At 41.6% G+C, this 26,986-nt stretch overlaps 1 protein-coding gene across 3 annotated transcripts in view; it reads right to left on the bottom strand.

The window, feature by feature from the left end:
* Positions 1–19,055, bottom strand: part of DYRK4 (dual specificity tyrosine phosphorylation regulated kinase 4) — a 28,314-nt gene extending 9,259 nt beyond the window's left edge. Inside the window, exons 1-9 of one of the 3 annotated variants that reach the window (XM_035312374.1) lie at positions 18,768–19,055; positions 15,550–15,606; positions 13,999–14,148; positions 10,267–10,402; positions 8,423–8,586; positions 7,930–8,066; positions 4,644–4,784; positions 2,562–2,700; positions 164–245 (exon numbers count right to left, since the gene is read on the bottom strand). In XM_035312374.1, the coding sequence (XP_035168265.1) occupies positions 164–245; positions 2,562–2,700; positions 4,644–4,784; positions 7,930–8,066; positions 8,423–8,586; positions 10,267–10,402; positions 13,999–14,148; positions 15,550–15,606; positions 18,768–18,806 (1,045 nt within the window). In that variant the 5' untranslated portion in view covers positions 18,807–19,055. Of the gene's footprint in view, positions 1–163; positions 246–2,561; positions 2,701–4,643; positions 4,785–7,929; positions 8,067–8,422; positions 8,587–10,266; positions 10,403–13,998; positions 14,149–15,549; positions 15,634–18,083; positions 18,277–18,767 lie in introns of those variants that run through there. The other 2 variants (XM_035312367.1, XM_035312362.1) reach the window with 2 other exon arrangements.
* Positions 19,056–26,986: the final 7,931 nt, after the last annotated feature.

Below are 26,986 nucleotides of genomic sequence, written 5' to 3'. Positions count from 1 at the left end.
CTACAAGTATATGTTCCACCATCAATGGCTGAACAGTTTGTCAGATTTTGATTAGGGGCATAGGCCACCATATTAGATCAATCAAAGATTTAGTTTTTCCCACATTATTAAAAATTAAGAAAACTTATTAAGAAAATTACATCAACTTGACTTTTCTGCAAACCTCTTTGGTGTTCATAGCAGCTTGATCCAAAATCGATAACTTTAACCGAACCTTGGCCTTTGTGGTATAATAATATGTTCTCCTACAGGGGGAAAAATTACAGGGGAAAAGAAGGTTAACACCCCGTTAGGTTAGTGAACACTTGGGTAAAGAAACAGCACATATCAGGTCTACATTTATCTGCATAACAAAAGCTTAAAATTTCATCTTCCCTGGGAATGCATTTGCTAACATGAGTAGGCAACCACATCCAGGAATGTGCAAAAGCAGAGGGGAGATTTGTAAACGGACAGAGTTTGAAGGCTAGGCAGGCACACTGGTCCCTGACATGCATTACAAGCTACTGCACTGCACAGTGTGTGGAGCTATCAAGGCACCAGCCAGTGAAAATTCTTGCTGTGTGAGCATAATGAGCCCCTCCAAACCCATTGTCATTAACTTAGTAGAAGGCAAACTGTATCTGGTCACATGATGATCTAACCAGAACCATTATTTTTGTAACCACAGAAAGCCTTTGCCCCATGAACAAGTTGTAATTCACATTTCTTCCCTCTATTTTTTTCAACCTCCTCCAGACTCTGTAAGCATATCTCCTTCCACCTCACAACAGTGTGGTGTAGAGATATCAAAGTAGCAATGAATTGAAATAGTACAGTCCTATCGACATATTAGTTGGGTGCTAGTGGAGTAGCACTGTGCCCCTACGGTTCCAACTTGAAAAGTGATTCCTATACAGCTAGCTCAGGAATATCTGCATCAATGAGCAAACATAGCTTATTAGCTCTCTGCTGGGTAGTTGAATTCTACCCTTGTTAAAAATCTCTTGAAATCAAGAATTTCCTTTGATTTTCTTTCTGATCATATGGTCTTTTCCACTTCTCAGCAGAGAGATAGCTACGTCTATCAACAAGTTTTATACCAATTTCACAACAAAGTTTTGAAGGACTGAACAGTTCCTAGGTCGATGTTAACTAGTGACAAAATAGTTTCTTGTGCTATTAGATTCATAAAAATAGGAGATAGGAGATGCCTTATAGGAGGAAGATGCTGATACTGATGAAAGTCAAGACAATGATTCATTTCCCCTACCCAGATGCTCTTGGTCCTGTTATGGGTTATATCCTCTCTCTGCAGCTAGCTATCCTTCCATGCTCATGGTAGTACTCATTCTCTAATACCAAATCCCGCACAATGCAAAGAAACTGATTAATGGCAACACCAGGTTCTGGGGGCATTACTTACCTAGCATGAAGTCCACAGCAACTCTGTACCCTAACTTACATTAAGAAATATCAGAGGAGGCAGATGTAATAACACATGCGAGCTTCAGGTAACAAAAATTCAAGTAATGAAACCACATTTGCAGAATGAGAACAAAATTATCTTTCAGTTAAACCGCTAAGTGTTCACTAATATTACTCTATTTAAATGCAGACTATGCTCATTGATCTTGGCAACCTCATTTCATGTCAGTGGCTGCCTGGGAAGAGATTTCCTGTTAGGGCAATTGTTTCAGATTAGAATATTTTGACTATCTTGCAAGCCTCACTTCTCACTGTAAACTGGTCTGCTAAAGATGTTGGCAAGTTCACAAGATACAAATAGTACTTGACTTTTTAGAGTTCTGTGTTAGGTTACATTAAGCATAATTCCATCCTTAGCATTTTTACTTGAGAGATTATTTATTTATTTATTGGTTCATTTATTTATTTACTTATTGGTTCATTTGATGTTTGGGAAAAAAAGTCAAGAGAATGGTGTACCTGAAATAAAAAGAGATTAAAAATACTAAAGAATTTTCTTAAGAATAGAATAAAAAATTATTCAGAATAAAAAAAAAATAGAGAGAGAGAGATAAGATTGGGGCTTAAGGAGAATGGAAATGTTTCATCCACCTTGAATGCTTAGCAGATATAACAGGAATTGGATTACAGATATTCCTCCAGAAATAGGTAAGAATCCTGACAGTGTATTATAGAATTGTTTTGTCACTTATTAGGATACTTAATTTTATAGTTACACATATGAAATTAAATATGCAACAGGATTAACCTGAAACAGCCTACCTTGTGAATAACTCATTATATTATAATGCTCCTCATATTGAATTATTTAATTTCACAAATACCTTTTTCTGTCTCTAAGCAAAAAGCCATTACCTGCATTTGATCCATCTTTACATATGTTTTGGCAGCCACAAAACCATGTATAAACTGCAGTGAAGAAACTGAATCAATGGAAAGAATCACTTAATCCTAGAACTAATAGCATCTGAGAGAAATTAGAGCTTCTGGACAAATACCCTACTAAATTTTAATGATTCTACTGAGAGTTCCTCTCAATCAATAAAAAAATAAGATTATGTGCAGAATAACATGTTAGGAATGACAGTACTTACAGGTTTCAGATCACAGTGAATGATTCTTTCCTGGTAGAGCACTTGTAAACATCTCAGCACACACTGAGTGAAGTGTCGAATTAAAGACAGACTGAAACCTTGGAAATTGTTCTTTTTGATCAACTCATACAAATTTATTCTGTGAGGATTGTGGGGTTGGAAGAAGAAGGCAGAAAGCAGAAAAAATATTAGGGAACTTATTTTTAATGGCATGAATAAATTAGAGTGCATTAAGAAAGTATTTTGTCTGTCTTCCTACCTGAGAGAGGAGACTCATGAAGAATAAAATGACCTAACTAATTTCCTCCTTGAGAATGATGTTCTGCATGTAATATGCATAAACAACTCCTTGAATCTTCAGGTCTAATGAGGACATAATGTCCATAGACATGCTTGCTTACTAAACTTCATGCTGTTATGCAACTGTGCTGATTTTCACCAAGTACAACAATCATTCAGGAACTGAGAGGAAAAAAAAACATTCAGTCTCCTTTCTCTCTCATTTATCTTTGTTTTGGCACCTTGTATAAATCCATTTTGCCTAAAAAGTCTTTAATTAGTAATAAATTATTCTTGATAAATACCCATAAATTCAGGTCTTGTTAGGATCTTAAATTCCTTTATCATCATATCTTAGCTCCTTCCAGTACTGCATTAAATGATGTGACTGTCTTTTGCTCATGTGAACAGTGCCCTGAGACCTTGAGGGCACCGCAAGGCCTGATATCCCTGTTCACTTGTGGAGCTCCCCCACCCACCCAGGGTCTGGGACCCCATGTCAGCACCATGGCTGCCGGCCCCTGCCCCAATGAGGCCAACGGCAGGGCCAGGCTCCAGCTCCCCACAGCCCTGCCTGTGGGCTTATGGCCCAGAACAGCTTTGGTGCATCTCCATCCCCAGGAACATAGCCAATGCCTGTACTGTTTCTGTTGCCACTGGCTGCCTGCACCAGGTAGGCACCAGGCCCCATCACGATGGACATGGGGAGCCTCTGATGCTCACAGGATCCTTCCAGGAGCCTCGACAGCCCCAGGAGCCTCCACAGCCCCAGGAGACCCCAGTTCCCATGTCACATCAAGGGCATACACCAACCATAGCTTTCTGCCTTCCCCACTTGTATGTCCACTAGATTCAGACAAAGCCCATTCCTTTGGAAGTAAAGTTACCAGGACTTGATGGAGCACAAAGTTCACAAATTAAGGGTTTTTTTTTTTGTTGCATTTTAGAAGCAATCAAGATTTTATTGGGCAAATACTTTTTATGACAGCCAGAGTCTGCCACTCTTCTGTAACAAGCTGAATATGTTGACTATACCATGAACGTTTTCCTGTGAATTTTCCATAGCAACTTTCTGAAAAGACTCATCCGTGTCTTCCCTGGAGACAAGTAGTCAACTCTTTTCCTGTGTGTCTGACTAACAGACTCACAAGCAGCAGTGCAATTACTTTAGGTGTATTTGAGGTCAAGACTTCCATACGATGATGGAAATTCAGCAAGTGCTATAATACATTGTCCTGGTTTCAGTTACGACAGAGGTAATTTTCCTCCTAGTAGCTGGCAGCGACTGGGGTGTGAGGAAATGGGAAATTATGGGTAAACATAAATGTAAACATAATTACAATCTGATGCCCTGATTATAAGGAGGCTGGTGAATAAAATGGTCTGACTTCCTTAAAGTTTATCCAAAATTCCGCCTAAGGTGTGTCCTGCAGAACACATTCACAGAAAGCAGTATTTTATAATAATTTAATATAATTCATGCTTCTACACCCTGAAGTTTACCAGTTCTGAATTCACAATTTTACTTATTTTCCCATAGGTGTCTCAGGGAAGAACACTTCGATACATAGCACAGAAGATAAGGAATAGATCATGTCATTGTCTATATAAGGTCTGAAGGGGCCTTTTTCATTTCATCTTTGCTGATCAAAGACTCAGCTATGCAGTTGAATTTAGACAGTATTCCTTTCTTGGAACATTAAGAGATGCAAATTCTTCCGAAGGAGGCATAAAAATGGAAGCTCGTAAGGCACAAGATCTATAATGCTCCTTAAGTTTTATGTTAAGGAAAATATACTTTACCCCAGCAGTTCAAATGAAATACAGAAGTGATTGCGAAAGTAGAAGTATTCCTTCATGTGGATAATATTGTGAGTATCATCTTTGTCCTTCTTCAGAAGAGCATCAAGGATCTTAACTTCCACCAAAGCCTGACTGTGAAATCTGCAATATCATATGACATCCAAATGGATGAACCATTAACTCAATCTAAGTTTATTGCAATACAAACACTGCAAACACCACAATTTTACTATAAACTCAATGTGTGAGACAACAATTAAAAATTCATCATTCACCATTCACTGTTAACTACTTTAAATTTGATTCACTGTTGTTTCCTAGTCTAAATATACCAGTCTTAGATGGCACTTAACAGTAGATATATGGACTTGACTGAAAAAAATAAATAATGAAAAATAGTTTCAAATGAACATTCAGAGTAAAATCCTGATGCTTTCAAAATCCATTGGAATGTTTACATTTACTCAAACAGAGTAATATTTCACACATAGCACAGTGAGACAGTCAGTTTTGACGAATATCTTTACTTTCAGTGTTCACGGAGGGGAAACACTTAGCAGTTAAAGCTCTGAATACAGCTATTCCTGGAGTCAATAGCGTAATTTAATGAACTTTTTGGTTCTTGGATAAATAAGGAGGAGGTTAGAAGAACTGCCATCTTGGACTTCCAGAGGGTAAACTGTTTAGGAGACTGGTTGGTGGAGTCCCTTGGGAGGCAGTCTTGAAGGGCAAAGGACTCCAGGAAGGCTGGACACTCTTCATGAAAGAAATCCTAAAGGCACAGGAACAGACTGTCCCTATGTACCAGAAGACAAGCTAATGAGGAAGAAAGACAGCATGGCTGAACAGAAACCTTTGGCTAGAGCTCAGGAAGATAAAGTGTGTTTATGACCTTCGGAAGAAGGGGCAGGCCACTCAGGAGGACTATAATGATGTTGTGAGGTTGTGCAGGGAGAAAATTAGAAGGGCTAAACCCCGACCTAAACTCAGTCTGGCTTCTGCCATAAAGGAAAATAAAAATGTTTTTAGAAACACATAAACAAGAAAAGGAGGACTAAGGAGAATCTCCATCCTTTACTAGATGTGGGGCGAAACAGTAACAAAGGATGAGGAAAAGGTTGAGGTACTTAATTCCTTCTTTGCCTCAGTCTTTAGTAGTAAGACCAGTTGTCCTCTGGGTATCCAATCCCCTGAACCGGTACATACGGATGGGGAGCAGAATGAAGCCCTCATAATCCAAGAGGAAATGGTTAGTGACCTGCAACACCACTTAGATGTATCCAGTTCTATGGGGCCAAATGAGATCTACCCATGGGTAATAAAGGAGTTGGCAGAAGTGCTCACCAAGCTACTTTCCATCATTTATCAGCAGTCCTGGCTTTCAGAGAAGGTCTCAATTGACTGGTGGCTAGCAAATGTGATACCCATCTACAAGATGGGCTGGAAAGAGGACTCAGGGAACTACAGGCCTGTTAGGTGCTGGTGAAGCTCATGGAGCAGATCATCTTGAGTGCCAGCATGCAGCACACACAAGACAAACAGGTGATAAGGCCCAGTCAGCATGGATTTACGAAAGGCATGTTCTGCTTGATGAACCTGATCTCCTTCTGTGACAAGGTGATGTGCTAAGTGGATGAGGAAAAGGCTGTGGATGTTTTCTGCCTGGAGTTTAGCAAAGCTTTTGACACTTTCTCACAGCTTTCTCCTGGAAAAACTGACTGCTCATGGCCTGAATGGGCATAGGCTTTGCTGGGTAAAAATATGTCTGGGTGGCAAGGTCCACAGAGTCATGATGAATGGAGTTAAATCCAGCTGGAGGCTGGTCACTAGTGGTGTCCCCCAGGGCTCAGCACTGGGGCCAGTTCACTTCAATATCTTTATCAATGATCTGGATGAGGGGATCAAGTGCACCTTCAGTAAGTTTGCAGATGGCACCAAGTTGGGCATGAGTGTTGATCTGCCTGAGGGTATGAAGGCTCTACACAGGGATCTGGATAGACTGGACTGATGGGCTGAGACAACTGTATGAAGTTCAACAAGGCCACGTAATGGGTCCTGCACTTGGGGTACAACTACCCCATGCAGCGCTACAGGCTGGGGGAAGAGTGGCTAGAAGACTGTCCAGCAGAAAAGGACCTGGGGGTGCTGGTTGACAGCAGGCTGAACGTGAGCCAGCATTGTGCCCTGGTAGCCCAGAAGACCAATGTCATCCTGGCTTCTATCAGAAACGGCATGGCCAGCATGGCTAGGGAAGGGATTGTCCCTCTGTGCTCAGCACTGGTAGGACTGCACCTGAATTACTGTGTTCAGTTTTAGGCCTCTCACTACATGAAGGACACGGAGGTGCTGGAGTGTATCCAAAGTAGGACAACAAAGCTGGTGAAGGGTCTAAAGAAAAAGTCTTAGGAGGAGCGGCTGAGGGAGCTGGGGTTATTCAGCCGAGGCAAAAGGAGGCTCAGGGGAGACCTTGTCTCTCTCTAAAACTACCTCAAAGGAGATTGTAGCAAGGTAGGGGTCCGTCTCTCCTCCCAAGCAACAAGTGACAAGAGGATAGGACAAGAGGAAATGCCCTCAAGTTGTGCTAGGGGAGATTTAAGTTGGATATTAGGAAAAAATTCTGCACTGAAAGGGTTGTGCGACATTGGAACAGGTTGCCCAGTGACGTAGCTGAGTTACCAGCCATAGAGGTATTCAAAATACATGTAGATGTGGTGCTTAGTTACATGGTTTAGTGGTAGATTTGGCAGTGCTACACTAACCATTGGACTTGATGATCTTAGAGGTCTTTTCCAACCTGAATGATTCTGATTCTGTTTCTCATCTGCTCCTTTGACTTCAGTTAACACTAAACTCAACTGACAAAATTATAATCTGTCACATAAATGAGAAGATGTTTCTTAGGAACATAGTGCAGAATTTTCTATACTAAGATGAGCGACTGGAGCCTCCCAGACTATTCTTGGTGTTTTGGGGTCTTGTAGGAAAGTAGGCTCTCAGCAAACAGTTGTGCTGGGCTGGTTACCTGTGCTGTGTATTAACTGTGGCACAGATAACAGACCTCTTTGTAAGTATGGAAAAACTGTGGCTGCTTTCATAGGCTGTCTCCACTAGGCCCATGCCAGTTCTGAGACCCTGACTTAACCTTTCTTCACTCTGTTCTGAGTGTGTTTAATGAAAACCTGTGGTACTGGAGGCTTGGTTTTGCTTTGTTCACATTATCTCAGTTTGTCACTGCCTATATAATAAAGAGCTGATTGTATTGGTTTAAATTCAATGGATGTCTCACCTTTTCTTATTCCTTATTATTTTCAGTGCCACTAATTCATTGGTTTTATGATCCAAGCATTTAGCCACCTGCCCAAATGATCCTTTTCCAATGACCTCCAACACTTCATATCGATAAGCAATATGGTCATGTAAAACCTTCAAAAGAAAGCAAATAGTTCAGATTCAAATAGCAAGGCAAAGATCAGGCTTTAAAGTAGTTCATGAAAGAGGCTGGATTTGTAGCAAGTGAAGTCTACATTAACCAACTGTAAGAGAGAAAATAACAAGTGCATGGTTCATTAATCCACCCACCTCGCATCAAGCCTGAGGAAAAGTAGGTATCTCTTTAGGATTCTCTTCTGAACCTTACTATGATTATTACTGATGTTTTTGCCATGTGAATATTTATCTTCAGGAAACAACATTTATCTCATATTGATCCCTTAAGAGTCGACAGACAGTCACTACAAAATTATTGATCTGAAAGCGAATACCATAATGTTTCCACTTACCTTTAGGTAAGAACCATTCTCATCATCATAACAACTATTATTCTGGGCTTCAGGAAAACCTTCAATCTTTTTAGCTTCCAGCCCAAGAAACCATAGCTCTGGATAATTGAAAATTTCTTTTTGTTCATAGACTGTTAACTGGTTTCTAAAATTTTTCAGGGCTTCTAAATTAGAAAACAAGAAAATAAGAACAAAAATCAGAATCACAAAATCACAGAACAGTTTGGGTTGGAAAGGACCTTAAGATTCCAAACCCCCTGCCATGGGAAGGGACACCTCCCACTAGATCAAGTTGCTCAAAGCCCCATCCAGCCTGGCCTTGAACACTTCCAGGGATGGTGCATCCACAACTTCCTTGGACAACCTATGCCAGTGCCTCAGCACCCCCTGAATAAATAACTTATTTCTAATGTCTAATCTAAACCCAGCCTCTTTCAGTTTAAAACCATTATTCCTAGTCCTATCACTACAGTCCTTGATGAAGAGTTCCTCCCCAGTATTTCTGTAGGTATTAGAAAACTGCTATAAGGTTCCCCAGAGCATTCTCTTCTCCATGATGAACAATCACAACTCCCTCACAGGACAGATGCTCCAGACCCTCAATCACCCTCGTAGTTCTCCTCTGGATTTGCTCTAATATGTCCATGTCCTTCTTATACTGGTGGCCCCAGAGCTGAATACAGTACTCAAAGTGTGGCTAAATACATTGTCAATGGCAAATTGTTTTTACAGTGGAACATTTTAGAGTAAAGCATGTCTGTTTGAACATGAGGTTGAGTAGGTGGCTGCTAGAGGTTCCTTCCAACCATCATTTCTATGATTCTATGTTGACATTTTGTACAAATTTATGGTTCTTTTTCTTTCTTTTCTGACTTACTGTTCTATGTTCAACAAAACATTCATAATCTCTCAGCTAGATTCTGAGAGCTGAGGTAAAAATGATTTGATTTTGAGCAAAGTCACATACCCAGATGTTTTTGAAAATCCCATCTGTTGTCTATCTGTTTCAGTAAGCTTCACAGATTACATGAAGAACTGTATGCTTTTTATTGATTAGATTGTCATATTTATGAAATGACAGTAAGCTTTAGTTGACCAAAGCTTTTAAGTACTTGTTTTTCTAACAAAAAATATCAAGTTCAAATGCATGAGGCTGGGAATTAAGTGGGACCCAAATCTGCTGTTCTACTAATCCTGATTCTACCTGTACAGAAAAACTTCTACCTACACTCCCTTTTATATCATTTAAATCTAGACAAATAAACAGAGATTATAAATCAATGTGTTCTCTAAGCATGCACGTGGGTGTTTTGTTAAACACTAGTAGATTTCCATCCATTAATGCAGTGATGCTAAATCGTTTGAAGACAAAAGGCCACCACATTTTTTTTCCAGTACTGTTCCTAAAAATAGGTCCACTCATCCAGAAACCTTCTACATCTGAGGAATCCCAAAATGCAATTTAGCCCACATAGATAGAATGTGACACAGCTACAAGCAAGTGGGAAAAGTGTTTTATCACCATAATAGAACACTGCTTCATGATCTGTCATAATTTTTTGACAAATACAATTTCTGTTTTATAATGCATACATCTCTCATTTACGTATTTGTGTTAGTCTATTAATTCTCATATTTCATTTATTGCATTCTCATATTGCAAGTAGAATTGTTAGGAATCACCAAGCCCATCCATATTCCTGCCCTCCAAATTGCTTATTAAATATTTCATGGAACATTTAGCAAGGGACCTCTCATCAGTGAGCATCCTGGTTGCATGCACTCACTATCTATTTGTGCAACCTGTCACTCCAGTCTTTTTAGCATGCTCCCTTATATTCTACCTGAAGCAGTCATAGGCAGCTTGACACTGGTGCTGGTGTTTTCCAGTTCTGATGATTTTCTCTGAGCTCTGGTATCATTTTCAGAATGACTCTTTAGAAGGTTAAATTGTGGAAACTTACTTGTAATTCCATTTTCCTGACAAGCAAAAAAAAAAAAAAAAAAAGTAATTTCATTTTCAAATATTTCAATATTTCATGAATATTCAGCTATCTACAATTGTAGAAAAACAAAAACAAAACAGCAACAACAAAACCCCAACCTGCTACATTCCTAAAGACAGGACTACAAGAGCTGGATTTCTTGAGTGATCTTTATGTCAGTTTTGTGCTGAGACAGCCTATAGAATCAAGCCATAAGGACATGATGGAGGGTTGGATATAAAAGGAAGACAGATAAAAGAGACAGAAAACAGTGTGCTCTGGGATAAGAATAGAAGGCGTGGGGTCCCAAGATATGTTCTCAATCCCTTCAATGAAGGGAAAAGACTCAGCTAGAGAAGATACATCCAGTGCATAAATACCTGGCTGAAGCTACAGGGAGTGATTTGTCTTCTGTGAACACAGGATGAGGAACAAGGACTGCTGAGCAGAAACAGAATCCAACTGATGAAGCAGGGCAAGATTACCTCTGCGAACAGCTTTGCTAACCAGGCTTAGCAAGGCTTACAATTAGGTACATCAAGGAAGAGTTTTCATAACTTAAAAGGCTCTGATACTCATGGGGGAGTTCAGTCACGTAAACAGTTGTTGAGATAGCAGTAGCAATCCAGGAGATTTATGAACTGTGCTTTTAACGCAGATGATCTGAGATGCTCTGCTGGACCTGCTGTTCTCAAGCAGCATTGCTCATCTCAATTGACTGAAGATGTAAAGGTGAAAGAAAGGGCAGTTTGCCTGCAGTGACCGTATGATTGTGGAGTTCAAAATCCTGAAAGATATGAGTGAGAAAAACAGTAGAACTACAAACCTTGGTGTTCAAAAAAGTACCTTTTGAATTGTTCATGGATCTTTGTATAATCCTATGGAAGCCTGCCCTGGAGGGCAAATGAAACCAGAAGGGTTCATAAATCTTCAGAGTAGATCTCCTTGAAGTACAAGAACAGTCCATTCCAACATGTAGAAAGTTAAGCAAGCATGGTTGAAGGCCAACATGGATGGAAATGGAACATTTGATCAGGTACAAACACAATAAGGAGTACAAAAAAGGTGTAGACAAGGATCGGTTATCTGGGACACATATAAGAGGCACTACACAAGCACACAGTGATGTTTAGGAAAGCAAAACCTCAGCTGAATTTGCAATTAGCAAGGAATGTTTCTCTAAGTACACCATCAGCAAAAAGGAAGGCTAAGGGAAATATGAATGCACTGCTCAGTGGTGTTTGGGACCAAATGACCAAGGACATGGAAGATACTAAGGTATTTGATGCTTTCCATCGGTAAGTTATGCCCTCAGGCCTGCTAAGTCCCTGAGTCAAGGAGCAGAGTTTGTAGAAAACTCTCATCTAACTGCAGTAAATCAAGATATTTAAGGACTACATAAGTAGCTAGACGTACCTAAATCTACAGAACCAGATGGGATGGACTTGAGAATGTGGAAGAAGTAGCTCTACATCACTGAAAGGCTGGTCTCTATTATATTTGAAGGCCATGGTAATTTGAAGACCTGATAATGTGGAAAAGTCAAACATCACACATCTTCAAAAAGGGCAAGAAGAAGGATTCAGGAAACTACAGGTTGGTCAGCCTTACCTCAGCCCCTGGGATGGCTATGGAACAATTCCTCCTGGAAGCCGTTTCCAACCAAATAAAAGACAAAAAGTTTATTTGAAACAGCCAGCGTAGATTTGACAGAATAAATTGTGAGAAAATTGTGTCTGAACAACCTGATATCCTTCTCTGATAAAATGACTGTCTTGGTGAATGAGGGGAAAGCATTGGATGCTGTATACTTTGACTTCAGCAAAGCCTGTGACACTGTCTCCTACAGTATGCTTATGTCCTACATGGTAAGATCTGGAATGGATAAACAGATTGTTATGTGAGTCAAGAATTGGATGGATGGTCAGATTCCAAGGACTGTGATCAGTGGTAGTTGCTTACCAACAGCCACCCTCACAGACTGATACTAAAGCTAGCAGTCTTATTGTGTTTATCAATTACGTGGACAATAGATGAGTTTGCCCTCTCAAATCTGCAGGCCGTATCAGAGATCCTCTCCAACAAAAGGTCAGCAGGCTGGAAAAATTGGCTAATGGGCATCTCCTGAAGTTGAACAAAGACAAATGCAAAGTTCTGCACCTAGAACGGAATATTCCCTTGTAACAGAACAAGCTAGGAGACAAATGAAAGGATACAGTTTTGCAGCGAAGGTGCTGGGAACAAACTGAACATGAGGCAGCAGTGTGCCCTTCCCCTTCCAGCAAAGAAGGCCACACACATCCTGGGTTGAATTAGCAAGAGGACAGCCAGCAGGGAACTCATTCTCCCCCTCTCTTCAGCATTCATAACAACACAGAGTGCTGAGTCTAGGCTGGGGTTTCCCAGTACATGAAAGACATCAGCCAACTGGGGTGAATTCTGGGGAGAGGCCAGGGAATGTTTAGGAGCCTGGACCACATGATGTACAAAGAGAGGCTAGTGGAAATGCATTTGTTTAGTCTGCAAAAGAGGATGCTTCAGGACTGGTCATATTGCTATCTACAGTTACCTGCCAGGATGATATAGGGAAAGCAAAGCCAGTCTCTTCTCAGGGGTGCGTGGTCTTAGGACAAGATGGATACCTGGCTAATGGATGCAAATCACAACTTGGAAAATGTTGGTTAGATATTAGGAAAAACATTTTTACCATGCGGGTGGTTTGCTATTGCAAGAGGTTGCCTAAAAAAGCTGTGGACTATCCATCCTTGGAGATATTCCGAACACAGCTGGGCAAGGCCCTGAGCAACCAGTTCCAAGCTTGATCTAGTTGGAGTGGGAGGTTGTGCTGTTTTCCAGAAGACACCCAACCTAAATTATTCTTTAATTTATTTATAATTCTTCAGTATGTATGACTCATAAAAGAGGAGCAGGGTAGAGACACAAAAGATCAGTCTGTCTCAGTGCCATAATGATACAAAAGCCATATCCAAAAACCAGCACATGGCTGCCAGCACAAGAAGAACCCAGTAGATGTGATGTAGACCAAATAGTGGGCAGTCCTTGTCCATCAAATCATTGCAAGAAGTCTTTGGTTATATGCATCTTGATGCTTGTGAGTTTTGGATTAAGAACATGTAAAAACATGAAAAGTTTTATTTTAAAATCATCTTCCAGTATTTGCATCTAACCTTGCTGCTTTCTCCTCCCCCCTGCCCCATCTTTTTTTTTTTGCAGGGCAGCCAGGTACGAGGAGCACAACAGCTCAAGGACAGGGGGGCAAGATGGAAGAAGGAATGCCAAACGTGAAGACAGTTCAGACAGTTCCTGTGAGGTTAGGTGTCCATTAAAATCTCAGGAGCTTTACACAATCATGCTGATAAGCAATTTATATGTTTGACTATTTATAGTTCTTCCTTTTTTTTTTTTTTCTGTAACTGAAAACAGAAACTGATGTAAATGTAAGCTCTAAATAATTTTACTTTCCTCACAAAACACATTTATGACTTTTTTCCACTGACACTTTCTTAGCAATACTAGAGAGAAGCTGATTAGCCAATGAAAAACAAGATGCCTAAGAACTTTATAACTCACCTGAAGAGGGGGGAGCACATTCTGCAAGCTGTTATTTGTTATCTGACACAGGCTGCTTTCAAGGGGGGGAGGGTTTGCAGAGTCTGCAGCCAAACCATGCTTTGCTTGGCCTTCCAGATGTGGGAGGGAAATAGCACTGTGACTGACTTTCTAAACAGAAAGCATAAGTAAATATTACATAACATCCTAGCAAGCAATTCTGTGTAACAGCTTCGAAAAACATAAGTATTTAAAACCTTCAAATGGTGTGCATGGTTCACTTCTGACACCTAACGGTGAAAGCAAAAAGGGCAGATACTCCCCAGCATCTCCCAGTTGCACTAACATGCAGGAGGAGGTTGTCTAGGCAATCCGGCAGCTTGGCACATTCTGGGGCATTCAAGTTTCCCAAGAACATCTGCATCCAGCAATAGAGGAGTGACTGCTTCAGGTGGAAAAGGTGTTGGGCTGGGAAACTGAACAGCCACTCCAGGCCACAGGAGTGGGGAAAATAAAGTGTATGTAGGATAGACACAAAATGTAAATGGTAAAAAACTTCATTAAATGGTAAATGGTAAACTTCATTCTGCCAGGTGGCAGAAGAGAAATTGGGACTGAAGAGGAGTCACTGAGAGGGTCTTCCCTGTTCTGTTTTCTCAGCGTTTCCTTTCCCTCTCATTTTCCATACAGTTCTCTTTGCCTAGGCACCTTTGTTAACATTTGATTTGTTAATGAGAAGGCATGTTTTGTGCAAACTGTATTGAAAATGAGATGTTTGTAATCATTTGAAAGTTCCAGTATGATTAGTCTTTCCTTTAGACTTGTCCCTTTTCTTATCGTAAAATATATGCCTATAACACTCGTTTTCTAAGATCAGTCTTTTAAGTATGTGGTTCTATGAATGTTAGGACCTCTAATATCTTGGATATCTAGAATGAGAGAAATCACCCACTTACCAACAAAGAAAAAATTCAAGGTAGACTGTTTCTTTGGCAAACATTAAATATATATATATATATATATATATATATATATATATATTTGAAATAGATCTGCAACATAGATCTGATCATCTATGCACTATCAGATGAATGACTGGGTCTGTTGAGTTAAGGCTACAACCCGTATGAGCCCATGAAATTTTTGTACAGGGAAAAGCATAAAAATATATTTTTCACACTTTTGACGGAAACAGAGAGGTTTGATATTTTTCTCAAAAAGCAAAGAAACAAAACTCTCTATCAAACCATCTTGAATGAGTAAGATTTTTTTCCAATACTATAGAAGAGTCTTTAAAGCCTTAGAACTGAGATTCCAGGGAATTTTCATTACAACTTGAGGAGACAAAAGTGGCTGTGGGCAGGAGAAATGCCTCACGTTATTGAACAGCTAGCAAAAAAAAAAAAAAAAAAAATACTCTCAGGCACTTGGTACAAAGTCATACAACTACAGGGAAAATGGGAGAGGGCAGGGAACACAGGACTTTTCTATGCTCAGATTTATTTATTACGTGGAATCTCTTAGGAAACAAGCATTTAGGTATTCTTTAAAGTCAGTTGAAGAGTTACCTACCTGATGGAAGACTCTGTTAGATCCCAGATGATCACTCTCTTGAACAGTCAGCTGAGGCTGAGAAAATGTATCCACATGAGAAGACTGTAAACATGAGATGATGTTTTTTTAATAATAATTACTCTGGGGAAAAATGCATTTTTTTAAATATTTTTATTTATATTTTTTTTTTGCGTTTCTTTCCTTTGTGGCAATATCTGTGTCAAAACAGTGTTTGAGAGAGGACCACAAAAGCTGCTGAAAACACACTACCCTCTGGCAATTCCCCTCCCAGTTGAACAGCTGTTTTGTGGGCAGGTGCAGAGACAGCTTGCTTTGCCTATTGTGCTTCTCAGCATGCTTGATGTGCCCATGTGGTCAACAGAGTGGAAGGGGGGCCTTTGCCGTCCTTAAAATATGTGCTTGAAAGTATATAGTGAGCCTGCTTGGACGGACAGCTTAACAATGCCTCATAAAGTAGACTGTAAACCCATCCACTGTTAATAGCAGAATTATACTAATTCAACTTGTGGTATAAAAACACATATCAAAGTTTAAATTTACTGAGATAAAGAAAAAAATCCAATTGGTTCCAAAGGAGAGATAATTTTACAATAATAGAAAAAGAAAAAGGGGGAAAGTGCTAAGTAGCTTGTCATTTTTAAGATTCTGCTGGTGCTTTCAGCAGTTTTCTTATAAATTGCATTGCACTGTACATTCCTGTCCAATATGAGACTGCAGTGATTTGAAGAAAACTGTAAGACAATTTGGATATTGAAACACAACAGCAGCTTGGAGCTCTGCTCTATAGACTCAAGTGAACTTCACCAGGTTTGGTCAAATATGCTTCCTTGTCTCTGGGCTCTGTAACATAACGTCATTCCATTCATAGTCAAAAAAATCATCTTTAACCAACTAGACACAACAACTCCACTGTAGGATTCTTGAAGTGGTAGAAAACCATTATTTTCTCTAAAAGCAGAGAAACATGGAAGCATGGGAGGGAACTTTAGTTTAGCATTTCAAAAAACAAATTTGCAGCCAAAATTGTCTTATGGATGTAAGCTGAAGATTAAACATTCTTCAACAAAGCATGGTATTCTTCTTTACCTGTTTTGTAGCCAGGGCTTCTATGGCCTCTACCTGTCACACAGTCTTAAATGTGCAGATCACCTGATGAAGAGAAGCCACTGCTCTTTGCAATGACATTTATCCTATCCAGTGCCATGATCAGTGCCAGAGGATCGTTATTTAAAGGCCTTTGTATTGGGCTTCATTAAGTCCACATGAAAATAAGTGTGCACGTGGGAGGAGTATTGCTAGTGCTTTGTATAGGCTAGCACCATAAGACACCTGCCATGATGCAGCCTAGCCACAGTGAAAGGGACTCCATGCCACTTTCCTTTAGGCTCACTGTCTGAAGAATCATACGCTGTAAGTTTAAAACTTCCCAACAACAACCACAATAATTGCCCCAAAGAGAAACACTGGATTACTGCATGCTACATATGAATGACCTAGAACACAATATCCTTCTCCCAGTGTTCCAAATGTCCTTGTGATCAGTATTTTGCAGTGTGAATTTGCATAGATGCATATTTGCCAGAACATTTTCACAGACAAACACTTTGCATGTAAACTATATATCCTGCACTTCAGTGCAGAACCAGATTTATTAAGAAGATGAGTCTGGAATCCACACTCACAACTGTACCAGATGTGTCAACCCAGGACTTAATACAACTATTGATTTCAGGACATACTACATTTCTTTTCACACCTCATCCATACTTTATTCCCAGCTAGTTTTATTTTTCAGTTTCTGGACCTGATGAAAACATTGCATTCCATTTAGAAAGAGTTTCTTAAATGCTGTGTGCTTTTCTGACTACGTCAATACAATGCCAGACTTTTAAAGAGAGTCATCACTGAAAAGCAAATAAAGATACAGTTGACTTCACATACCTGTACAGACTGTAGAGTCTTCACTCCAAAATGGCATTTTATTTCTTAGCAGTAATTTTAAAAGGCTATGCAGTGATGCCTATATTATTAAATATAAATTTAAAAATATACTGTATTTACTAACATAGCATAATCAATTCACAAAATGACATTAAAACTCAGCAAGAGCTAAGGATGCAAGTGAGTGAGCTCCAGGTCATGATGCTGCCCGAATTCTGAATCTATTTAATTTCTATTTACTATGGAAAAGATTAGCAAGATTTTGAGATAGACAATTCTCCTTTAATACTGCAAAAGCAAAATCAGTCCATCAGCCCATGGATGTGCCTTTTTTTAATTGCAGAAAATTGTGATTCTCTTTGCCTCTCTTTTTCTAAACCTTCTTAATAAGGATGTAGAGCACTTCAGTACTCTTTGGGAAATTTAGTCAAAACACCTTAAAATCAATAGCTGACCAATTCTCATAAAATAAACAGTTAGACATCATAGACATTTACCATTGGAAAAACTGATCTGTGCCTACAACAGTCCTGCCAGTACCTGACAAGGGAGCAGATGGATTGATCATGTAAGTCTGCACAGTGACTTACTTGATAGTCTTGATCCAAATGACCCATCAGCTGCTCCTGCAAAATCCTGTACATTTAGTAATGGGAACTACAGCTGAACTGTTGTGCATGGTTTAATCTGGCAGATGCACTCTAAAGAAAAACTGCAGCAACTGTTACTATTCCATTCCACTTCACTCCTGGCTGTTGTACTCATATAGCACTTGGCCTGTCCTACAACTAAGATACCGCACTCCAATCCCAAACTAAAATCTCCTGCTATTCCAGCCCTTCAAATCATGTATTACTGGCTATTACCTTGCTAATTGCAATTGTCACTCAAGAAACAGAACAGTGTCCCCATTCACTACCTAATTTGCAATCACAAGAGGCATTGAGCACTCACCATTCTGCAAAATCAGAAAGTGTGACACTTTTTCAGAATACCCAAAATGTCAGGTTTTTTTTTAATTATAATTCAATTGACCATAGAAATCAGAAATGTATTAGAATTTTAGAAATGATAAAACACACAACTATATAAAATGTAGACTCCATAGTCTCCTTGTTTAAATGGACACCTGCCCACTATCAAAATTGAATTAAGCTTGTAGAATACATACAGAGAATGCAACATAATGTTAAATCATGCAGTATATTCAAAAGCCATAGAAAATACGTATTTGCTCACTCAAAATACAGCAGGAAAATAAACATTTTCCTTACCTTGTCAACTATTTCTGTCAGCATAACTGCGAGAGCCATTAATTGCAGGACAGAGGCTGTTTATTCCATTCGCAAAACACATTTCAGGAAGCCCACCTTCATCTAGTTAGAGCAGAGCAGGCTCAATTTCATACACGGTACCCTGATCAGAAAAAAACCCTTCTGCTTGGCTTCAGATTTAAATTTTTATCCCGGAAATATGCCAGTGACTATTAGCTGCTCTAGTATTCTTTTGGTGGCCATCTGTTCCCTTTCTCAGCCTCCTTCTAGCCAAATATAATTTTCCATATTTATCATGGCAAGTCAGTAATAAGAAAGACAAATATAACAGGATTGGCTGTTCTCCTTGCTGTCTCAGTCTGTTCTTCTCACTGAGATCGTGTGCTTGTGAAATCAAAAACCACTTGAAATCATATTTTTTCAAAACTTGTTGCAGAGACCTTGCTATACTTTGAGTTAAATCTAGTCACTGAGACTGTCAGCTTGGAAAATGAAAATAGATTAATACCTCAAGGGCTCGTTTCTCATTGGTCATGACGTTTCATTTACTGAAGACCAAACTATGGTACCTTGGTCTGTGGTTCTCATTAGCATCAACACAGAGCTTCTCTGCCCTGTGAGATAACGAGGCTCTCATTTTGTTATAAATAGTGAGACACAGCTTAGCTGACATCCTGTCTTTCCCTTACCTCATTTGGGTGTTGTGCATGTGAGAGGGAGCACTGGTGGACGTGCTCCTATCTCCCCAGCATCTTATGGGAATAGCTAAGACAGAAAAATACCATGTGCTCTCCTCCTTCATACAGTGAAGGAATGGCATGTTCCCTGCCGGTTCTAAATCTGTCGACAACCCAGAATAACTCTACTTTCACTCAGAAATCAGGCTTCACAAAGAAGAGATACATGCTCACCCACAGAAGCTATTCTAGAAGACAGCTACCTTTGCTGATGCTCCTGTAATGAGTTTTTCCACAGTGTTGTCAAAGGACAAACAGCTATTCTTTTGCACTCATGGAGGTCCAAGCAATGCCCTTGCCTAATACTATTGTTGAGGTGCACATCCTAAAAGGCAAATCACTCTCATTTCTATCACCTCCACTTCTCCATTCTCCCCATATTGGAGCTCTCCAGTCAACAAATCCTCCCCAGAATTACACTTCACAGAATCACAGAATCACAGAATCACAGAATTTCTAGGTTGGAAGAGACCTCAAGATCATCGAGTCCAACCTCTAACCTAACACTAACAGTCCCCACTAAACCATATCCCTAAGCTCTACATCTAAACGTCTTTTGAAGACTTCCAGGGATGGTGACTCCACCACCTCCCTGGGCAGCCTGTTCTAATGCCTCACAACCCTTTCAGTAAAGAAGCTCTTCCTAACATCTAACCTAAAAATCCCCTGGTGCAACTTTAGCCCATTCCCCCTCGTCCTGTGACCAGGCACGTGGGAGAACAGGCCAACCCCCACCTCTCTACAGCCTCCTTTAAGGTATCTGTAGAGAGCGATAAGGTCACCCCTGAGCCTCCTCTTCTCCAGGCTGAATAAGCCCAGCTCCTTCAGCCGCTCCTCGTAGGACTTGTTCTCCAGGCCCCTCACCAGCTTCGTCGCCCTTCTCTGGACTCGCTCAAGCACCTCCATGTCCTTCTTGTAGCGAGGGGCCCAAAACTGAACACAGTACTCGAGGTGCGGCCTCACCAGAGCCGAGTACAGGGGGACAATCACCTCCCTAGCCCTGCTGGTCACACTATTTCTGATACAAGCCAGGATGCCGTTGGCCTTCTTGGCCACCTGAGCACACTGCTGGCTCATATTCAGCCGACTGTCCACTATCACTCCCAGGTCCTTCTCCGCCTGGCAGCTCTCCAACCACTCATCTCCCAGCCTGTAGCTCTGCTTGGGGTTATTACGCCCCAGGTGCAGGACCCGGCACTTGGCCTTGTTAAACTTCATGCAGTTGACCTCAGCCCATCGGTGCAGCCTATCCAGATCCTCCTGCAGAGCCTTCCTACCCTCGAGCAGATCGACACACGCACCTAACTTGGTGTCATCTGCAAACTTACTGAGGGTGCACTCAATGCCCTCGTCCAGATCATTGATGAAGATGTTAAAGAGGACCAGCCCCAGCACCGAGCCCTCGGGGACGCCACTAGTGACTGGCCTCCAACTGGATTTGACTCCATTTACCACAACTCTTTGGGCCCGGCTATCCAGCCAGTTTCTAACCCAATGAAGCGTGCGCCAGTCCAAGCCAAGAGCAGCCAGTTTCTTGAGGAGAATGCTGTGGGAGACGGTGTCAAAAGCCTTGCTGAAGTCAAGGTAGACCACATCCACAGCCTTTCCCTCGTCCACCCAGCGCGACACTTTGTCATAGAAGGAGATCAGGTTCGTCAAGCAGGACCTGCCTTCCATAAACCCATGCTGACTGGGCCTGATCGCCTGCTTGCCCTTCAAGTGCCACATGATGACTCCCAAGAGGATCTGCTCCATGAGCTTCCCTGGTACTGAGGTCAAACTGACAGGCCTGTAGTTCCCCGGGTCAGCCCTCCGGCCCTTCTTGTAGATGGGCGTCACATTCGCTAGCCGCCAGTCAGCTGGGACCTCCCCCGATAGCCAGGACTGCTGATAAATGATGGATAGTGGCTTGGCCAGCTCCTCTGCCAGTTCTCTCAGTACCCTTGGGTGGATCCCATCCGGCCCCATCGACTTGTGCACATCCAAGTGCCGTAGCAGGTCACCAACCAGTTCTTCGTGGATGGTGAGGGCCACATCCTGCTCCCCATCCCCTTCCACCAGTTCAGGGTACTGGGAATCCAGAGAACAACCGGTATTGCCGCTAAAGACTGAGGCAAAGAAGGCACTGAGCACCTCCGCCTTTTCCTCATCTCTTGTAACTAAGTTTCCCCCTGCATCCAGTAAAGATTCTGGAGATTCTCCTTTGTCCTCCTTTTTGTGTTGATGTATTTATAAAAGCGTTTTTTGTTATCTTTAACGGCAGTAGCCAGATTGAGCTCCAGATGAGCTTTGGCCTTCCTAATTTTGTCCCTGCACAGCCTCGCTACATCCTTATAGTCCTCCCTAGTGGCCTGCCCACTTTTCCAAAGATTATAAACCCTCTTTTTTCTCCTAAGCTCAAGCCACAGTTCTCTGTTCAGCCAGGCTGGTCTTCTTCCCCACTGGCTCATCTTTGGGCACATGGGAACAGACCGCTCCTGCGCCATTAGGATTTGCCTCTTGAAGAGCGCCCAGCCTTCCTGTACCCCTCTGCCCTTCAGAACCGCCTCGCAAGGGACTCTACCAACCAGTGTCCTGAGCAGCCCAAAGTCAGCTCTCCAAAAGTCCAGTACAGTGGTTTTACTGGTTCCCTTCCTGGCCTCGCCAAGAATAGTGAACTCCACCATTTCGTGGTCACTCTGCCCAAGACAGCTCCCGACAATCACATCCTCCACCAGTCCTTCTCTGTGAAGAGAAGGTCTAGCGGGGCACCACCCCTGTTAGGCTCACTAATCAGCTGCGTCAGGAAGCTATCTTCCACTTTCTCCAGAAACCTCCTAGACTGCTTTCTCTGGGCTGTGTTGTGCTTCCAGGATATGTCAGGGAAGTTGAAGTCCCCCACGAGTACAAGCGCTGAAGATTTCGCAACTTCTGTCAGCTGCCTGTAGAACTCCTCATCCGTCCCCTCATCCTGGTTCGGCGGTCTATAGCAGACCCCGACCAGGACACTAGCCTTGTTGTCCCTGCCGATCCTAACCCAAAGGGACTCGATCTTGTCATTCCTAGCCTCGAGTTCTACAACATCGAAAGACTCTCTAATATAGAGAGCCACACCGCCACCCCTTCTGTGCTGTCTGTCCCTTCTGAAGAGCCTATAGCCAGTCATTGCAGCACTCCAGTCATGAGAGTGGTCCCACCACGTCTCCGTGATGGCAACCAAGTCGTAGCCTGCCTGCTGCACGATGGCTTCCAGCTCCTCCTGTTTGTTACCCATGCTGTGTGCATTGGTGTAGATGCACTTCAGCTGGGCCATTACCTTATTCCCCGGCCTTGCTATTGTTCCCCCTGGCACAGCTCCAACAATCCTTGCTTCACCCCCATGCCCCTTCTTACCTAGTTTAAAGCCCTATCAATGAGCCCCGCCAGCTCCTGGCCAAGGATCCTTTTTCCCCTAAAGGATAGGGACCCGTCTACGGCCATCAGACCAGGTGCTGAATAAACTGCCCCATGGTCGAAAAACCCAAGATCTCTGCGTTGGCACCAGCCCCGGAGCCACGTGTTTAACAGGTGAGCTTTCCTGGTCCTCTCCGTACCCCTCCCTGTCACCGTAGGGATGGACGAAAGCACTACCTGCACTCCCGCTCCGTCCACTAACCGTCCCAGCCCCCTAAAGTCTCTTTTGATTGCCTTCAGGCTTCTGTCTTCAATGTCGTCACTGCCCGCCTGGACTATCAGAAGAGGATAATAATCAGAGGGGCGTACCAGGTTGGGAAGCTTCCTGGCAACGTCCCTGACCCTGGCCCCTGGGAGGCAGCAGACTTCCCTACGGGTAGGGTCAGGCCGACAAATAGGGCCCTCTGTTACCCTAAGGAAAGAGTCTCCCACAACAATCACCCTTCTGTCTTTCTTGATGGAGGCAGTCCTGAGGCGTGGAGTCGACCTCCTCGCCCTAGGCATCCTCCTGGGAACACTTTCTACCTCTTCCTCAGTTGCTGTTGATCTCTCAGTCTCCAGGGCCTCAAACCTGTTGTGTAAGGGCACCTGGGAAGGTGGGGCCGGAAGGGGAGGGCATCGCCTGCCATGTCGAGCAGGGACCTGTCTCCATTCCTCCTCAACTCCCAGATCCCCTCCCTCTGCCCGACGGCGACAAGGCAGGGGCTCCACCCCCATTTGGGGTGTCTCAGCCCGGTACCTCTCCTTGAGGCCCTGCAGGGAGTTACTCCACCAGTCGATCTCCCGCTCACACTCCCTGATGGCCCTCAACCTCTCCACCTCCTCCTTGAGCTCCGCCACCATGCGGATCAGGTCATCCACCTGCTCGCACCTCACGCACGCAGCGTCTCTGCCTCCCGCCGATGGCAGCAGCAGGCTCAGACACTCCCTGCATCCGGTGACCTGAACCGCTGCATTCTTTAACGGGCAGTCGGTCTGGGTGTGTACCGACCTCCTGGAGAGCCCACCGTGCCTGGTGGAGACCATTATCGCCTCGCTAACGGCTGTCGTTAAGAGGTGTTTCACATGCAAGAAAAACAACTTCTCATTGTCTAGCCAAATAACGTCACAGACTGTCATGTCAACAGTGCAGATTCAGCCCTAGGAAGTCATGGAGATGCCATGTGCTGGAATACAAATGAAACAGCACGAATATGCATCAAGTGTGTTTAAGCTAAATCACTCCCATACAAACATACACAGACAAGCAGGCATGTGTGTGCACATACAGCTAGTTACAGCCCAACAACTGTCTCCCATGGGTATTTCTGTGTAGGTTTCACAAAGGTTCACAAGAAGGGATTTAGCTAATGTGGTGTGAAAATACACATTTGTGATGCTGGAAGTTATCAGTCCAGTCCACTGTGGATATCAAGTATATGTACTACACAGGTGGTAACTACCACTACTCACACTTACTCACAGCACTCCGTTCTTATGGCCAGTGGTGCTAGATATATGAGGTGGGTACGTAACAGAAAGCTGTACACTGTATTCCCTCTGGTTTGTTTGTAGTGCAGCCATGCTGTTCATTAAAAAGATGTGTAGGACAGCTTTGCATAGCTCCACAACCTTCTGGGCCTTATTGTCCCATCTCAGGTTTTGACTTTTAACTCGTAAAGAAATTATTCAAGTCATGAAGGAATAAAAAAAAATTTAGGATCACTTTTTCTCATGCCTGAAGAGGACCAATTATTTTTTTCAACACTAGAAACTACTGTAAGGTTTTCTCTTACATTTCTCAACAACACTGTCAAAGTGAGAGAAACCTACCAAGTTCCAGTCATGATAAAGTTAAAAGTGCAGTCATTTGAAGTAAAAAAATATGCATAAAATGTTTCAGCTATAAATTACTAAGCATTTTTGTTAAGTTTGAAGGAAATATTTATGGTCTGTGTCTCTGTAACTATTAACAAAATACCCATTTCTGACAGATAATTAAATAAAGGGCTTAAGTTCAATGGTAGATAAATTCCTCATGGATGCCATCACTAAGGTATCTCAAATTTTTATATCACTGAAGTTAGATCTGATAAATTCTGCTCTTTATACACTTCACTGTGCACCTCCTGCACTGCAATGCACCTTGTAGAGCTAGTGCCACTAATGCAAAAGAGATACCAAATGCTAAATTTGAAAACATTTTATTTGCCTACACAGTCATTCTACTGATTTGACTAAAGACAGAAGATACAAAGGGGCAACAAACTGAACCCTTTGTGTCCTGGTCCATGCAGTGGCTTAAATAAAGGCTTGACTGCCTTGCTAAGCCATTGCAAAAGGCATTGCAATGGAGAAAGTGAAATGCTGCCACTGCAGACTGAAACAAGTACGGTGAATACAAGTCCCTGAAGTGACTGGAGTTGCCAGAAAACACAGATCATGTTTCTTAAATCATTCCTGTTTTATTTGTTGTAATAAAGCATATGAACTATGTCAATAACACTGCTGCTTAACCAGTGAAAAGGGAATGGGTGATTCAAGATTTGTATGCATAAACTTGGGCAAAGATTGCACCAGATGAACCAATGAGGGCAAGTTTACTGGAAATGGAAAAAACAGTTGCACAATTTCTGACTTCTTCAGAGTACGTCTTCCACAGGAGAGTGCAAAAGCTTGGAAAATGATAAATTCACCTTTCTAACATTTAAACTATTTGCTACGAAGATGCTTCTCTAAAGCTTATTAACAATTCCTATCATGGTTGGGATATGCTCTTGCTATTAGCAAACAAGAAAAACTAGTAATGCTTTTCAGGTGTAAAAAAAGCTCTAAAGATAAATAACAATCACAAATGCAATTTAATATATGAGGAAATTAAGCACTGTGTATCTAAGGACATAATTATCAAAACTTTGGAAGATAATTCCTAACATGAGAGCAAGGGTCCATGACCAAATTTAGATAGAATTTGGATACATGGGGATTTTCCAAACAACTGTTTGGCTGTATAAAGCCACCAGGACTGTAGCAACATTATAATTTCTAGGAAACAGATTGGGCAAATAAAGGACTTAGCCTAGAAATCAGTGCTCAAACATATTTTTTTCTAAAGCACCAATCTGCTCTTAGGACTATTCCAAGAACAGAAAATATGGTTATTCCTGGACTCACAAACCGAAGAGGAATCACATGAGAAGCAGGAATTGGATATGTACCAGATAAGCTTATTTAAATCAAGTGGGGTACACAGACAAAACGTAGCTCCTAAACAGATTGAACAGTCATAGGGAAAAAAAAAAAATATAGGCAAATAAGATTATCATTATCATAATGGAAAAGTATTTTTCACTTTCCTATGAAGCCCTGAAAGACCTGCAAGATTTTCCTGGAAGGATCAAGATCTCTCAGTCTTTGTATACTTCATAACTGCATTTACTAAACACCTTCCCAAATGCCATTGATTTCAGGCATGCAGTTGTACATTTAGATGGCTTCCTAAATAGTGCCATCAGTGGAGGAAAAACAGGTGCTTCGTTTCACAACTTTATTACTTCATGTGAGTTATAAGAGCATAACATTGGTAGCACATCAGTGAACGACCCCTCACATTGATTCTCCTGTAGAAGGTCAGTTTAAAAAAAAAAAAAAAAAAAAAAAAAAAAAATGTTTGTTAAGTTTAAACTTAGGAACATTCATTTTTTAAAAGGCAGATTTCACCGGGTTTTCTATAGAGCACTTTTTTTTTTTGTCTAAAATAAGAAATAGACTAGCTGTTTATAGGATATAAGTTAAAATGTGGTTAATAAACCACAAAGCCTCTCATGTAAATGAAGAGATCATTTTGAAATCTTTTGCAGAACCCTAAGTACTCTGAGATTCTACAAGTTATTCACTTGCTTAACATTTATGCAGAAACCTGTAAGATACTCCTGCAACTTAAAAATGTAAGCATTAACTAACTTCACTTCATTAATAAGGTTAATGTTTTCATTAAAAAGTGACATGTTAATTACCTTTTTCCATACAAATTAAATTATGATTTATCCTGAAAAAATATATGGAATAGAT

This window comes from Oxyura jamaicensis, chromosome 1 (genome assembly GCF_011077185.1).
Source record: "Oxyura jamaicensis isolate SHBP4307 breed ruddy duck chromosome 1, BPBGC_Ojam_1.0, whole genome shotgun sequence".
Lineage (NCBI taxonomy): Eukaryota > Metazoa > Chordata > Aves > Anseriformes > Anatidae > Oxyura > Oxyura jamaicensis.
Note: the sequence above shows the minus strand (reverse complement) of the source record. Positions and strands in the feature narration are given on the sequence as shown.